The 17,611-nt window shown below is 44.2% G+C and overlaps 1 protein-coding gene across 1 annotated transcript in view; it reads right to left on the bottom strand.

Moving 5' to 3' along the window:
* Positions 1–17,611, bottom strand: part of LOC123990170 (titin-like) — a 172,535-nt gene that overhangs the window by 32,563 nt on the left and 122,361 nt on the right. The window contains 1 exon segment of the mRNA XM_046290780.1: positions 18–17,528. Within this exon segment, the coding sequence (XP_046146736.1) occupies positions 18–17,528 (17,511 nt within the window).

Raw genomic sequence — 17,611 nt, 5'->3', positions numbered from 1 at the left:
GTAAAGAAATGTCAAACCTGTAATCTTTGTTCCATTCTTGGGGATAGCAGCAACACCCACTCCAAATTCGTTTTCTCCCATGACTCTGAAGTAATAGAAGGCTCCCTCTTGTAAATCTTCCACTTTGTAGGACAACGCGTGGCAGTTGTTGGTCACACCCACCCATGCCTTTTTGCTGGCTTCACGTTTCTCAACATGGTAGGCCTTCACAGCATCACCTCCATCATTTTCTGGAGCTGCCCATGTAATGGTAGCAGTGTCTTTGGTGACATCCTTAACAACTACATTAAGTGGTGGTCCAGGAGAGTCAAGAACCTTTACAACTATTGGTAATGTTATTGGGTCTCCAATGCCATTCTCTAATGTTACATTGTACTGTCCAGAGTCATTTCTTGTTGCTGTTTCAATTGTTAGTGAAGTGCAGCTGTGATTTGTTTCAATGGTTGCTCTTGCCTTGAGGTCTACTTCCTCCTTGCTCCATTCTACTGATGGTGCAGGTTTTCCCTTATAAGGTACAGTCAGAGTGAATGCGTTGCCATGCTTGACAATCAATGTCTTGCGCATTTCTATGTCAACATCAAACATAGGCTCCACAGTTCTATCCATTGCTGCGATAGGCTCAGAAATTGGACTTTGCTCGCTTTCACCAATCTTGTTTATTGCCTTAACAGCAAACTCATATTCTTCATCTGCTGTAAGTCCAGAGACGGTGAACTCCATGCTCTTTAGGTTCTGAATGGCCACTGTCCATTCCTCGTCCTTAAGTTTCTTATACTCCACACAGTATCCAAGGATTGGAGCTCCACCATCTTCTAGTGGCTTGTTCCAAATGATGGAGATTGAACTCTTGGTTGAATCAACAACCTTTGGTTTACTTGGTGGGTCTGGCTCGACCTGTTCATCTTCAGCCCTAAACGATGGGCATGCTTCACTTGGAGGACTCAAACCAGCAGCGTTTTCAGCAAACACGCGGAACACATATTCATATCCTTTTCGTAGTTTAGTTGCTATGGTTGTCAATTCAGTCACAAGCTCTCTGTTCACACGGACCCAGAGTATACCTGCCGTGTCGCGCCTTTCAATTACATATCCAGTAATTTCACTGCCTCCATCTGAAACAGGTTTCTGCCAGACAAGCTTCATCTCCTCACTGGATACCTCCGTGATCTCACAATTTGTGGGAGCAGATGGTTTTGTGAATGGATCAGCCACTTTGACGACCTCACTCTCAAGGGTTTCGCCAAGTCCATACTTATTGACGGCCATGACCCTGAAGATGTATTCATTACCCTTGAGGAGATTTGTGACCTTGAAATGTGTCTTGTTCAGATCTGCATTCACCACTGTCCAAGCAAGACGGCTTGTTTCACGTTTCTCAACAACATAGTGTGTGATATCTGCGCCGCCTGCTTCTTGAGGAGGACCCCATGCTAAGGTGACATCTTCTGCTGTAATGCCTGTAGTCGCCAGGGGGCCAGCGGGAGGTCCTGGCTTATCCAGGATCACAACATCCACTGGTGTAGATACTGTTCCGGCAACATTTTGCAGAGTCAAAGTATATTGTCCAGAATCACGCCTAATGCAGTCCTTCACAATTACTGAGGTGCTGGTATCTGTTGCAAGAATCTGAATTCTGGCCCTGAGCTCTATCTCTTTGCCATCTTTTTTCCATGATGCTACTGGCAGTGGACGACCAGCGACATCTGCATTGATTTTAAGAACATCTCCGGCTTTCACAACTACAACAGCTCTGTACTTCACGTCCATCATGATACGTGGTGGATCCACATCATCCTTGACTGTGATTGAACCAGTGGAATCAGATGGGTCACTGAAGCATCCAGCAGCATTCTTTGCAATGACACGGAAGTCATACTGCTGGTCCTTGGTAAGGCCTGTGACGTCATAGTAGGTTTCCACCACGTTGGTGAAGTTACACCGCATCCAGCGGCCTTCTGGGAGATCTCTGCGTTCAATAATGTAACCAGTAACCTTGGCTCCACCATCGTACTCTGGCTTCGTCCAAGCGAGGGATACCGATGTTCTTGTGATACCTGTCACTGTTGGCTCGCCAGGGGGATCGCATGGATCTCTTGCAGAAACAGCCTCACTAGCTTTGCTGCATTTTCCAATTCCAGCAATGTTTTCAGCGTAAATGCGGTATTCATACCCCATGCCCTCTTCAATGCCAGTCACTTTGTATTCTGTATCTTTGATGAGACCTCTGTTCATCTTGTTCCAGATGATGCTGGTTCTCTCCTTTCGCTCCAAATGATATCCAAGAACTGTGCTGCCTCCATCGTTGACTGGCTCATTCCATGTGACAAGCATGTAAATCTTGGTTGCATGTACCACTTTAGGAGTCGATGGTGGGCCAGGTAGCTTGAAGTTATACTGGGCTGTAATTCCACGGGAATCTGTATGTTGACTCTTTCCATAACGATTTACAGCATAGATACGGAACTGGTATTCAGCACCCTTTGTCAGTCGGGAGGCTTTAATTGCTGTTGTTGCAACATTTGCTGAGACCATTTGCCAATCTGTTGCGTTTGTATCTCTCTTCTCTACAATGTAGTTGTTGATGCAGCAACCACCATCATACTCTGGTGGAGCCCATGACAATGAAATACTGTCTGAAGTTACAGCAGTTGGTTTGATAGTAGTTGGTGGACCAGGTTTGTCAAGGACAATAATTCCAATCTCTGCTATTTTCAATCCACCTGGGTTTGCGGCAGTAATTTCATATTTTCCGACATGTTCTCTGCCCGCCTCCTTTATAATAATTTTGGATGAGGTCTTGGTATTCAGAATTGTCAATGAGCTTGTTTGCTTCAAAGGAAGGCCATGATGTTTCCATGCAATAACAGGTTTAGGTCGGCCCCTAACTGGGATTTCAACTGTAAGATCACCTCCAGCCTTCACACTGTAAGTATTGAATAACACCTCAATTGAGGGTTCAATAGCAATATCTTTTGTTGTCACAGGTAGACCAAGTTCCTTTGGTACACTCTTTCCCTTCTCGTTGATTGCAATGACTCTGAATGAATATGCGTCACCTGCTACTAGGTTTGCAATAGTTGTTTCCAGGATTTTGACTGTGCATGAAGTATTCCACTTCTGGGTACCCTTGTCATCCTTACCTTGCACCTCAACGTTGTAGCACATTACTTTGCTTCCACCATCATGAGCTGGCTTTTCCCAGGCAAGTGATACACTGTTTTTCGTGAGATCTGTAACTCTGACATTTCGTGGTGGCATAGGCACTTCAGAAACTTTAATTGGGTTTTTGGTTTCAGCCATCAACCCAATGCCATACTCATTTACAGCACATACACGGAAGTAGAAAATGCATCCCTCTGGCAACTCATCAATCTTGAAGGTATTAGATAAGCAGTTAGTTGTCACGGCAGTGTAAGCCTTTCTGGTGGATTCTCGCTTCTCCACAATGTAATTGGTTATTTTTGATCCACCGTCTGTGAGTGGTGTTTCCCAAACAAGATTTACAGAATCTTTTTTGATATCTTTGACTGCAAAGGCCTGTGGAGCACTTGGTGTGTCCAACACTCTGACGTTGATAAGTGCAGATTTTTCACCAGTGTTATTCTCAAGGTTCAATGTGTATTTGCCACTGTCGAATCGGTTTACATTGTCAATTACAAGCATAGTATATGAGCTTGTGGATTCTATCATGACACGTTCTGTCAGCTCGCCGTCCAACTTTGCCCATTTAACTTCAGGTTCAGGTCTTCCTCTGATTGTGACAAACAGACGCAGAGATCCACCTGCACGGACAGAGACAACCTTCCTGAGGTTGGCATCCAGTTCAATCTCTGGTGCCTCAACTCTTTCTGCAGCAATCACAGTGCCATGTATATCTGCAGGCTCACCAACTCCCTCTGAATTGATAGCACAGACACGGAATTTGTATTCTAGTCCTGCCTTCAAGTCCTTAATAGTGAGGTGTGTCGCCTGGATGCCAGTTGGAGGTGTACAAATGGTCCATTCATACTCCTTAGGAGGTTCTTTCACCTCTTCTACTGCTGCTGTTTCCACTTCCTCATCTTCTTCCAAATACTCTTCTTCTGCTGCTGCTGCTTCTTTCCTTTTCTTTTCCTCTTCCATTGCTTTCCTCTCCTCTTCTGTCACCTCTCTCATTTCAACAATGTACCCTTTGATGTATGCTCCACCGTCAGAAGCGGGTTTGCCCCAAGTCAAGGACACAGTCGAGCTGGTGTGATCTGTCACCTTAGGATGGTGTGGTGGTCCAGGTGCTGTTGTAGCATTGCATGCTCTGTAGAACAGGGAGAGTTCGCTCAGATCTCCCACTCCAGCTTCATTCTCTGCAGAAACACGATATTCATAGAAGTGACCATCCAAAAGCCCAGTGACTTTGAAGTGTAGATCAGTCAATGGCTGCCGGTTGCATTTGGTCCACCTTACACCATCCTTGTCACGTTTCTCAAGATGGTAGCAGTCGATTTCTGCTCCACCATTGTTTTCTGGCTTTGACCATGATAGGACCATAGAATCCTTTGTTATTTTACTTGCTTCAGGTGTTCCGGGTGCACTTGGAGGCTTGTATGGATTGCGTGCAGTTACTGCCTCACACTCCAAAGGATCACCAATGCCATATTTGTTCACAGCCCTAACCCTGAAGATATATTCATTCAATTCCAGTAGGTTGATCACTTTGAAATTTGTAGCTTGAATATTTGCGTTAACCACAGTCCAGGATAACCGACTGGTCTCTCTCTTTTCCAGAATATAGTGACTTATAGCTGCACCACCATCCAGAGAAGGATCAGTCCAAGATAGGAAGCATCTGTCGGCAGTCAGTCCAGTGACTCTCAGTGGTCCAGTGGGTGCACCTGGTTTATCAAGGACCTTCACAGTGATTGGGATTGTCTTTACCCCACCGATATTGGTGAGACTGAGGTCATAGTTTCCACTATCTAACCTTGTGCAGTCCTTGATATGCATTGCTGCACGTTTCTGTGTAGTTTTCACTTCAATTCGAAGAGCTTTGTCCATTTGCTTTCCTTCCTTCAACCATAAGACCTCAGGAGCGGGTTTGCCATAGATGTCAGCATCCAAAACTAAGTTGTCCCCAGCATTAACAACAATGACATCCTTGTATTTAGGATCCATTGAGGCTCTTGGTGCTTCAATCTCATCTGTGGCAGTAATGGGTCCAGTGCTGTCAGAAGGCTCACTGAAAATACCAGCGGCATTTCTTGCAATCACTCTGAACTCATATTTTTCATTTTCTGTCAAGCCAGAGATGGCAAATTCTGTCTCAATGACATTTGTGAAGTTGGCTCTCATCCAGCGACCCTCAATGTTGGCTAGATCTCTCCGCTCCACAATATATCCAGTGATTTTACTGCCTCCATCATACAGTGGCTTGGTCCATTGAATCACAATGTGATTCTTGGAGATAACAGTAGCCTCAGGGGTACCTGGTAGATCAACTGGATCTCGAGCAACGAATGATTCTGATATTTTGGATGCTCTGCCAATGCCAACAATGTTTTCAGCATAGACCCTGTATTCATATCCAATGTCCTCCTCAAGATTACATATCTTGAAAGAGGTATCAGCGATGAGGGCTTTGTTGAGTTTCATCCACATAATGCTGGTTCTTTCTTTAGATTCAAGATGGTATCCAATAACCGTACTACCACCATCATTGACTGGCTCATTCCATTCAATTATCATTTGATCCTTTGTTGCAGATTTGATGTATGGAGTTCCAGGTGGTCCTGGTGATTTGTATGGATATTGCACCACAATTGATTTTGTGTCCAAAGGAGCGCCCTTTCCATATCTATTCTCAGCACAGATTCTGAAACAGTACTCTGCGCCAGTTTTCAGCTTGGTTATTTTGATAGCTGTTCTAGCTAGCTGTGCATTCACACTTTGCCATGCTGTTTGTGTTGTATCTCGTCTTTCCACATTGTAATGCTTTACTTGACATCCGCCTGTGTACTCCGGGGCTCCCCATGAAAGACTGACAGAGTTATTGCTTACTTCAAGGACTTTAATGGGTCCGGTTGGAGGACCAGGTTTGTCAAGGATTGTGATTCCTATGTCTTCAGAGAATAAGCCAGCTGTGTTAGTTGCCATAATGGTATACTTTCCAAAGTCGTCCTTACATGCCTCAGTAATTTTAATGGTAGCAGTTGTTGCTGTGTTTATCACATTCACTCTTGTTGTCATTTTCAATGGCAGACCCTCTTTCTTCCAAACAATTTGGGGTTTCGGCCTACCAAACACTGGGATTTCTACTATCAGATCGTCACCAGCTTTGACGGTGTAGGTGTTGAACATGAGTTTTAAGCTTGGTTCAATAGTCATGTCATTAGCAACAACTGGCATAGCCAGTGCTTTAGGCTCACTCTTTCCCTTCTCATTGTAAGCTACGATACGGATCAGATACTCCTGTCCAGCAGTAAGTCCAGTGACTGTGCCATGACAATCACCCTTTGTGGAAGTTGCAACACCCCATTTGTCCCCTCCCTTTTGCTGCATCTCAACTAGGTAACCAGTAATTCTGCTTCCACCATCATGCTCTGGTTTTTCCCATCTGAATGATGCGCTGGCTTTAGTAACATCAGTCAAGAATATCTTTCCGACTGGAAGAGGCACCTCAGAGGCCTTTGTTGCAAGCTTTGTTTCAGTCGACGATCCAACTCCATATTCGTTCTCAGCCATAACTCTGAAGTAATACATAGCCCCCTCAACAAGGTTTTCAACCTTGTAGGTTGTTTTGTTGACCTTGGTTGTTACATTTGCAAAAGCTTTCCTGATTGATTCACGTTTGTCAACAACATAATTCTTGATTTTCGCTCCGCCATCAGTAAGAGGGGCATCCCAAACAAGAGTTATGGAGTCTTTCTTGATCTCTGTCAGTTTGAGATTCAGAGGGGCACCTGGTGTATCTAGCACTTTCACAGTTACAAATTCAGAAACGGTACCACTGCTGTTCTTCACAGTCACATTGTACTTTCCAGAATCACTTCTGTCACAAGAGTCAATGGAAAGCTGAGTATAGTTGAGACCTTTATCAACCACTGCTTTCTCTTGCAATTCTTGTTCTTCTTCCACTTCTTCAACCTTCTTCAGCTTACACCACTTAATCTCTGGCGTTGGTCTGCCTTTGAATGGTACATTGATTCTCACAGATCCTCCAGCACGCACCACAATTCCTTTCCTCAATTCCGAGTCCAGTTGAATTTCTGGATCCTCTACCTTCTCCTCTGGTTTAGATGTTCCAGATACAGCAGCTAGTTCACCAACACCCAGTTTATTGATAGCACAGACCTGGATCTGATATTCCTGACCCTCAGTAAGTTTTGTGATTTCAAATTTATTGACCCGCAGGCCTGTTGGTGGTGTGCACATTGTCCATTCCTCCTCCTCAGCTTTGCAAATCTCTACAATGTATCCCTGGATAGGACTGCCACCATCATTGAGAGGCTTTCCCCATGCGACTGTGATTGAGCTCTTTGTGGTATCAATCACATGTGCATGTGTGGGTGCCCCAGGTTTGTACTTGGGATCACTGGCCTTAAAGTATGATGTTGGTAGACTTGGCTCACCAACACCAGCTGCATTTTCAGCAGATACTCTAAACTCATATTCATGATCTGATGTCAGACCTGTTACTCTGAAAGATAGGTCTGTGACCTTTTGCCTGTTGCATTTGGTCCATTTAACTCCAGCTCTGTCTTTCTTCTCAATGATGTAAGTAGTAATGTTACTTCCCCCATCAGTCTCTGGTGCAGAATAGCAGACAGTCATGGAATCCCGTGCAATGTTCGTTACATCATTAACATGTGGTGCACCAGGGACAACAAATGGATTTTTCATTATTACTGCTGAAGACTCCACATGTTCACCAATGCCATAACTGTTGATAGCCATGACACGGAAAATATACTCATTGCCCTCCAGGAGACTAGTTACTTTATACACTGTGGTCTCACAGCTGTTAGAAACCATAGTCCAAGCAAGACGACTGGTTTCACGCCTCTCAATGAGGTAGTGTGTGATGTTGCTGCCTCCATCATGTAGTGGAGCACGCCATGACAGAGTACATTTGTCACAAGCGACTCCAGTGACATGGAGGGAACCTACAGGTGGTCCTGGTCTGTCTAGTACATTCACCTTGAATGGAACTGACTCTGATCCAGCAACATTTGTCAGGACAAGTTTGTAATTTCCACCGTCAACTCTGACAGAATCCTTCACAACTATCATTGCGACGCTTTCTGTATTTTTGACCTCCAATCTCATTGTATTCTTTTCAATTTCCACATCATCCTTGAACCACTGGATTGTGGGTACTGGCTTTCCATGTACATCAGCATCAAGTTTGAATGTGTCTCCTGCATTGATAATGATCGTTTTGGTGAATGCAGGATCAATAGAATATCTTGGCGCTTCCACCTCATCGTTTGCTGTTATAGGTCCACTGTTATAAGATGGCTTGCTGAATGTTCCAACTGCATTCTTAGCAATGACTCTGAAGTCATACTGTGCATCAGCAGTTAGTCCAGTAGCAGTAAACCTGGTCTCAATAACGTTGGTAAAGTTTGCCTTCATCCAGCGTCCCTCTGGAAGGTCACGTTTCTCAACAACATAACCAGTAATCACACTTCCTCCATCATATTCAGGCTTTGTCCATTCAATGGTGATGGACTCTTTGTTTACAATGATAGCCTCTGGGGTGCCAGGAGGATCACAAGGATCACGTGCAACACAACCCTCTGAGATTTTGCTGCACCTGCCAATACCAACAATGTTTTCAGCATAAACTCTGAATTCATATTCAACAGCCTCCTCTAAGGGACCGGTTTTGTAAATGGTGTCTTTAACGAGTGATTTGTTAAGCTTAGTCCAGAGGATGCTGTTTCTCTCTTTCCTTTCAAGGTGATAGCCTAGAACAGAACTACCTCCATCTGCGACTGGTTCATGCCACTCCACAACCATATATTCCTTGGAGAGAGATGCAATGAATGGAGTGCCGGGTGGGCCAGGTTCTTTGTAAGGGTACTTTATAGTCAAAGGATGTGAGTCCAAACCGTAACTCTTGCCATATCGATTTTGAGCAATGATTCTGAATTGATATTCAGCCCCGGTTTTCAGCCTTTGCACCTTGAGCGTAGTTCTTGCCACGGAGGCAGCAACATTCTCCCAAGTTGTGGTGGTTGTGTCTCTTTTCTGAACAATGTAATTTGAAATCTGGCAGCCACCAGAATGCTTTGGAGGACCCCAAGAAATAGTTGCAGTGTTAATAGTAACTTCATCAAACTTTACAGGTCCACTTGGTGGGCCAGGTTTATCAAGAGCAATGATTTCAATTGTTGCGTTCTTTTCCCCAACTACATTAGTAACATTAATGCCATACATTCCGCCATCTTCTCCTGTAGCCTCTGTGATACTTAGAGTTGTGCTATCTGGTGTGTTAGTGATTTTAACCCTTGAGGTGTGGAGTAGGATTGATCCATCCTTTGTCCATTTAACTGCTGGTTTAGGACGTCCTGCGATCGGGATTTCAACCTTGAAGTCTTTACCAACCCGAACACTGTAATTGCTAAATGCAGGTCTAACATCAGGCTCGATAACAAGGTCCTTTGCTGTCACTGGAAGTGCAAGTTCTCTTGGGTCACTCTTTCCTTTGTCATTGATAGCAAACACTCTGAACAGATATTCTTCACCCGGATTTAGATTGTTGACAACAGACTCCATTGCTCTGACAGTTGCAACACCTGACCATTTCTCAGAGCCTTTAACTTGTATCTCTAGCAGGTAATGAATGATTCTACTTCCACCATCATGCTCAGGCTTCTCCCAGGCAAGAGAGATGCTTGTCTTGGTTTGGTCAACAACACTCAGTTTTCGTGGGATTTGAGGTACTTCTGAGGCTTTGATGGGATCAATGGTTGCTGTAGGCAAGCCAACACCATGTTCGTTTTCAGCAAGGACTCTGAAATAATAATTGCAACCCTCTTGAAGGTTCTCAACCTTGTATGATAATTTGTGGCAGTTTGTCACCACAGCTGCATAGGCTTTCCTGGTGCTTTCCCGCTTCTCAACAATATAGTTTCTGATTTTAGCTCCCCCATCCAACACAGGGGCATCCCATGTAAGTGTCACTGATTCACCAGTGATATCTTTCACTTTGAGGTTGACTGGGGCACTAGGTGTGTCAAGAACTCTAACGGTAATTAAAGCAGATTTTTCACCACTGGCATTCTCTGCAGAAACAGTGTATTTTCCACTGTCAAATCTGTTGACATTATCAATCACAAGGGACGTGTAACTACTTGTCACTTCAACTTGTGCATTCTCCTTAATAGGACCTTCATCCTTTCCCCATTTGACTTCAGGTTGAGGTCGCCCTCTGATAGGAATGAACAGTCTGAGGGAACATCCAGCCTTAATGTTCACAACCTTTCTCAGGTCTGGGTCAATGTCCAGATCTGGTTCCTCAATCCTCTCCTCGACAAGAATGATTCCAGAGACATCTGAATGGTCTCCAACACCAAGCTTGTTGACAGCACAGACTCTGAACTTGTACAAATGCATTTCCTCCAATTTTCTAACTTCAAATCTTGTTTGTTTGATGCCACTTGGTGGAGTACAGATTGTCCACACCTCAGCAGGTTCTTCCTCTGTAGCTCCTTCTGCACTTCCTTTTTCTGCGGGTTCTGCCTTGGAAGGTGCTGCGTCTGCAGGTGCAGGTGCTGCTTCGGCGGGTGTTGCCTCAGCAGGTGTTGCCTCAGTTGCTCCTTTTTCAGCGGGTGCTTCCTCTCCCTCAGCAGCTGGTGCCTTAGTGGCCGGTTCCACAACAATGGATTGCTTAGTGAGTGATGCAGGAGATGGCACTTCACATTTCTCCACAATGTATCCTTGAATCTCACATCCTCCGTCATATATAGGTTTGCCCCATGACAGGAAAACTGAAGTTTTGCTTATGTCAGTTACTTTAGGATTAATTGGTGCACCTGGTCTGAATATTGGATCCAAAGCCTTGTAGAAAACTGTTGGGGAGCTCGGCTCTCCAACTCCAGAGACGTTCTCAGCCAGAACTCTAAATTCATAAATATGACTTTCCATAAGTCCAGTGACTTTGTAGGTTAAGTCAGTAACTGTCTTCCTATTGCATCTGGTCCATCTCACACCCTCCTTATCGTGTTTCTCAATAATGTATCCAATAATATTACTGCCACCATCATATCCAGGAGCCTCCCAGGTAATCACCATTGAATCCTTTTTGACATCGGAAACCTCCAACCTACTTGGTGAATCTGGGGGAACGAATGGGTCTTTGACAGTCACAGCAATTGATTCCAGACCCATACTAAGTCCAAATTTGTTTACTGCCTGGACTTTGAAAATGTACTCATTTCCCTCCAAGAGTTTTGTAACCTTCAGATAATTTGACTCACACTTATTATCAACAACAGTCCAAATTAATCTGCTTGTCTCCCTTCTCTCTACAATGTAATGAGTGATTTTACTGCCGCCATCATAGAGTGGGGATTTCCAAGCAAGGCAACATTGATCATTTGTGATGCCAGTGACAGAGATAGGACCTTGTGGTGCCCCAGGTTTATCCAGAACAACCACATTGATCTTCACTGACTTCTCGCCTCCTGGATTTTTTAGAAGTAAAGTGTACTTGCCTCCATCTTCAAGTTTAGCCTCTTTGACAGTCAACAAAGTGGTGCTGTCTGTATTTTTTATGTCTCTGGTGATAGTGTTTGCAAGGGGTGCCTCGTGGCCACTCTTCATCCAGAGGATTTCGGGTATTGGACTACCATGAACATCGGCATCGATTTTGAAGCCATCTCCAGCATTAACATAAACAGTTTGTGTGAACTGTGGGTCAATGCTAATACGAGGAGGGTCGATTTCATCTTTAGCAGTAATTGGTCCAGTGCTGTATGAGGGAGGGCTGAAAACACCTGCTGCGTTTCTTGCAATAACACGGAACTCATATTTCTGGTTCTCCACAAGGCTGGTTGCCACATACTCGGTTTCAATGATATTTGTGAAGTTGGTTTTGTTCCAGCGGCCCTCTGGCAACTCTTTCTTCTCTACAATATAGCCGGTGACATTGGCACCACCATCATACTCTGGCTTTGTCCATGTGATTGTTACAGAATCCTTTGTTATCTTAGTAGCCTCAGGATCTCCGGGGGGATCGCAAGGATCCCTAGAAATGTGACCTTCGGAAAGTTTGCTAACTTTTCCAATTCCCACAATGTTTTCAGCATAAACTCTGAATTCATATTCCTGTCCTGGTTCCAGACCAGTGGTCTTGTAAGATGTATCCTGGATGAGAGACTTATTGAGCTTCACCCAGAGAATACTGTTTCTCTCTTTGCGCTCAAGATGATATCCCAGCACAGTGCTTCCACCATCATTAACAGGCTCATTCCACACAACTACCATGCTATCCTTTGTGGAAGACTGTACAGATGGTGTTCCTGGAGGGCCTGGTAATTTGAATGGATACTCAGCAACAACAGACCCTGAGGTCAGAGATGGGCCCTTTCCATACCTGTTCTGAGCTGTCACCCTGAACTGGTACTCTGAACCGTTTTTCAGCCTCGAAGCTTTAATCGCTGTTCTTGCATGATTTGGAGACACGACCAACCAAGTTTGTGTGGACGTATCTCTCTTTTCTACAAGGTAGCTGTTGATTGTTGCACCACCATCATACTCTGGAGGAGTCCAGGAGAAAAGCACACTGTCAGTAGTAACAGCCTCAACTTTAATTGGGCCCTTTGGTGGACCAGGTTTGTCAAGAACAACTACTGAGATGTATAAAGATGTATCCCCAGCGGTGTTTGCAAGTATGATTCGGTACTGACCAACATCTTCTCTGCATGCCTCTTTGATTTGAAGATTGATCAGTTTATCTGATCCTCCAAAGTTAACTCTGCTGGTACGCTTCATAGGTAGATTGTCCTTTATGAATGAAATAGTTGCTCGGGGACGAGCAATAAACGGAATCTGTACTGTCAAATCCTCTCCTGCTAGAACACTGAATGTGTTGAACAACATTTTAGCTGATGGTACAATCACAAGATCTTTAGCAATCACTGGCACACCAATTTGACGTGGATCACTTGTTCCTTTTTCATTTCTTGCTGCTACACGGAACATGTACTCTTCACCTGGTGTCAGTCCAGGGACAACTGCTTCTAATGTTTTGACAATAGAAGACTGGACCCATTTCTCGGCACCTTTGCTCAGCATCTCAATAACATAGCATACCACTCTACTTCCTCCGTCATGCTCTGGTTTCTCCCAAGACAGGGTGGCACTAGTCTTGGTAACATCGGCGAGGGTGATTTTGGCAGGAGGCTGTGGTTTTTCAGAAACTTTAACTGATTCACGGGTTTCAATTGGTAGGCCAATTCCATATTCATTTTCAGCTAAAACTCTGAAGTAGTAGTTACACCCCTCCTGCAGCTGGTCAACTTTCCAGGTGTTCTTATGACAGTTAGAATTTACAGTGGCATATGCTTTCCTTGTTGATTCACGTTTTTCAACAATGTAGTTCTTAATCTTTGCTCCACCGTCATTTACTGGAGCATCCCAGATAAGAGTGACAGATTCTTTAGTGACGCTGTTGATCTTGAGATTTTGCGGGGCACCTGGGGTATCTAGCACTCTGACATTCACAGCAGCTGTATTGGATCCAGAACTGTTTTCTATTGTGAGCACGTACTTGCCACTGTCAAATCGGTTGACATTTTCCACCACCAGTGATGTGTAAGAAGTTGTGCTTTCAATGGTTGCTCTCGTAATAGGTTCACCATCTTCTTTGGCCCATTTTGCCTCGGGTGATGGTCTTCCTCTGATAGGTACAAAAAGTCTCAATGTGTTACAGGCTCTGATATTCACAACCTTCTTTAGCTCAGCATCCAGGTCAAATTCCGGTGGAAGCAGCCTGTCTTGAGCTCTCGGTGTGCCAGGAATAGTTGCTTCCTCTCCAATACCCTCACTGTTTACGGCAGAAACTTGAATCATGTACTCTTTGTCCTCCTCTAAGTTCATAAGGGTAAACGATGTACCCATTAGTCCTCCTGGCGGAGTAACAATTGTCCATTCCTCCTCCCCAGGAATGCAGGTCTCCACAATGTATCCTGTGATTTCAGAACCACCATCATAATTTGGCTTGTTCCATGCAATCGTAATGGACGACTTGTTTGTGTCCACGACTCTTGGGTTGCCTGGAGGGCCTGGTTCGTAGAGGGTGTCAGTAGCCTTGTAGAAAGGACTTGAATTGCTTGGTAAGCTTAATCCAGCTGCATTCTCTGCAAGAATTCTGAATTCATATTCATGTGTTACTAGAAGCCCAGTTACCTTGAACTGCAAGTCTTTTACTTTCTTCTTGTTGCATTTTACCCAGCGAAGACCAATCTTGTCTTTCCTTTCAATATTATAGTTTGTGATTGGAGTTCCACCATCATACTCAGGAGCCTTCCACATAAGAATCATTGAATCCTTAGTGATTATTGTTACTTCAGGATCCTTTGGAGGATCTGCTGGCACCCATGGATTGTTTGCAATAGTTGGAGCAGATTCCAGAGGCTCTCCGACTCCATATTTGTTGACTGCCATTACTCTGAATATGTACTCATTTCCTTTGAGTAACTTGTTCACCTTAAATTGGGTATCAGTTAAGCCTGAGGCCGAATTTGTCCATGCAAGCCTGCTTGATTCACGCTTTTCAATCACGTAATGGTCAATCTCTGCACCACCATCATCTGCGGGTGGAGCCCATTCCAAAATACAGTTGTCAGATGTGATATCTGACACCACCAGGGGTCCTCCAGGTGGACCTGGTCTGTCAAGGACTTTGACATTAAAGATATGCTTGGCAAACCCTCCAACATTTGTGGCAGTCAGAACAAATTCACCTCCATCTCTTCTTAACGAGTCTTTGTTAATCAGAGTTGTTGTTAAGTCAGTCATTTTAATTGTCAATTTCATCGTATTTTCAATGTCCTTTCCACCCTTGGTCCACACCATGGATGGTAGTGGTTGGCCTGCAACATCTGCATCAAGTTTGAAGTTTTCCCCTGCTTTCAGTAGAATCACATCCTTGAATTTGGCATCAACCATGATTCGTGGTTCCACAATGTCATCTGTGCAGGTGATGGGATCCGATGGCTCAGATGGTTCACTTACTGAACCAGCTGCATTTTTGGCAAGTACACGGAATTCATAGGCCTCATTCTGAGTTAACCCACTTACAGTGAAAGTGGTCTCAATGATGTTTGTGAAGTTGGCCCTCATCCAACGACCAGCTGGTAAGTCTCTCTTTTCCACTACGTAGCCAGTAATCTTGAACCCACCATCATATTCAGGCTTTGTCCATTGAATTGTTACTATATTCTTGGAAACAAAGATTGGCTCTGGTTGACCTGGTGGATCCACTGGATCAAGGGCTAGCATTGCTTCTGATGCCTTGCTTGGTTTACCAATTCCCGCCATGTTTTCAGCAGTGACGCGGAATTCATATGCAACTCCATCTTCCAGTCCACTTGATTTGAATTGATTATCTTTCACCGTGGATTTGCTGATCTTTTGCCAAAGGATGCTGCTTCTCTCTTTCCTCTCAATGTGATATCCAATGACTTCACTTCCACCATCATAAACAGGTTCATTCCAGCCAATTGTCATTGTGTCTTTGGTAAAGGCCACAACCTTTGGAGTACTAGGTGGCCCAGGGGGTTTGAATGGATATGCAGCAACCACTGACTCTGAGATGATTGGTTGACCAGCACCATATCTGTTTTTAGCTTTGACTCTGAACTGGTATTCCGCACCAGTCTTCAGACGAGTAGCTTTAAATATTGTACGGATTACCGATGATGTCAATTCTATCCATGACGTTCCTGTAGTTTCCCTTAATTCAACAATGTAATTGTTGATTGGTACACCTCCATCATTCTCAGGCGTTCCCCAAGAGATGACAGCATAGGTACGGGAGATTTCATCTATTTTTATTGGTCCCTTTGGAGGTCCAGGGACATCGTGCACTTTTACTATGATGGTATCTGTCACTGAGCCAACTATGTTCTTCCCTGTCATGCCATAATGTCCTGTGTCACTCCTTATGCATTCTGTTATATTCAGGATACTTGTGGTTGCAGTACGTTCAGTGATTATTCTTGGGGTTATCTTGAGGTGCTGACCATCTTTCGTCCATGAAACAGTTGGTTTTGGACGTCCCATAACTGGTATCTCAACCTTAATCTCATCTCCTGCCCTGGCAATGACAATTTTCTGGCATATTCCACGCAGGTCAAATTCTGGCATTGTTATTGTTTCCTTGATAGTAACAGGCTTGCTGTCACAAGGACCACTTCTTCCAGAGTGGTTTACAGCCATGACACGGAATATATACTGTTCATTTTCATTCAGGTTCTTCACTATGAAGTCCATTGTCTTGACAGTTGTCACATGGGACCACTGGTCTCCTCCCTTCTTTTGAGCTTCAAGGACATATCCAGTAACTCTACTACCGCCGTCATGTTTTGGCTTTGTCCATGCAAGACTGACAGAGGTCTTGGTGACATCTGTAGCATAAACGCTCTCTGGGGGTGTTGGTGCTTGAGATGCTCGAATTGGATCTGTAGTCTCAACCGACTCGCCAATTCCGTACTCATTTTCAGCCGACACTCTGAAGTAATATTCTGACCCTTCTGCTAGATCAGGAATTCTAACTGTGCTATTTGGACACACTGATATTATGGTGGAATATGCTTTGCGTGTTGACTCTCTCTTTTCAATTATATAGTTTGTTATCTTTGAACCACCATCGATAAGCGGCAGTTCCCATTGAAGAGTGATGCTCTCTTTGTCAATGTGCTTTGGCTTCAGATTAATTGGTGGTCCAGGTGAATCCAGAACTCTCACATTGACATGAGCAGTCTTCTCTCCTGCAGCGTTCGTAAGGATCAAGTTGTATCTTCCTGCATCATTTCTTGTGCAGTCAGGGATGACAAGCATAGTGTATGACTCTGTGCTGTCAATGTTAGCACGTCCTTTGAGTGGTGTGTCTTCACCCTTTGTCCAAGCTACTTCAGGAGCTGGGCGACCTTTAATGGGCACAAATATGCGGATGGAACATCCAGCCCTGACAACAAGTGTTCTTCTCAGCTCAACATCCAGTTCAAGGTCTGGCTCTTCTTCACGTTCAATAATTTCAACCAGTTCTTCAGTTTGAGCTGGTTCACCAACTCCCTCTGCATTCATTGCACTGACTCTGAAGTGGTATTTTGCTCCCACTTTCAAGTTAGGAACAACAAATTCTGTAATTCTCAGTGGAGCAGTTGGTGTGTCCTTGAACCATTCCTCTTCTCCATCTTTTTTATGCTCAACAAAGTACCCTGTGACTTCAAGCCCACCATCTTCAAGTGGTTTCCCCCAGAAGAATGTTGCAGAAGTCTTTGTTGTATCTGTAATTCTTGGGTTGATTGGAGGTCCAGGTGCATCTAAAATAGTAATAGAAGTGATCAGTATATGATTCAAAGATAACATTAAGGCAAATCCCTATATATAATGATTCAATATTACA

This window comes from Oncorhynchus gorbuscha, linkage group LG01, assembly GCF_021184085.1.
Source record: "Oncorhynchus gorbuscha isolate QuinsamMale2020 ecotype Even-year linkage group LG01, OgorEven_v1.0, whole genome shotgun sequence".
Classification (NCBI taxonomy): Eukaryota; Metazoa; Chordata; class Actinopteri; order Salmoniformes; family Salmonidae; genus Oncorhynchus; species Oncorhynchus gorbuscha.
This window is presented reverse-complemented; position numbering and strand designations above follow the sequence as displayed.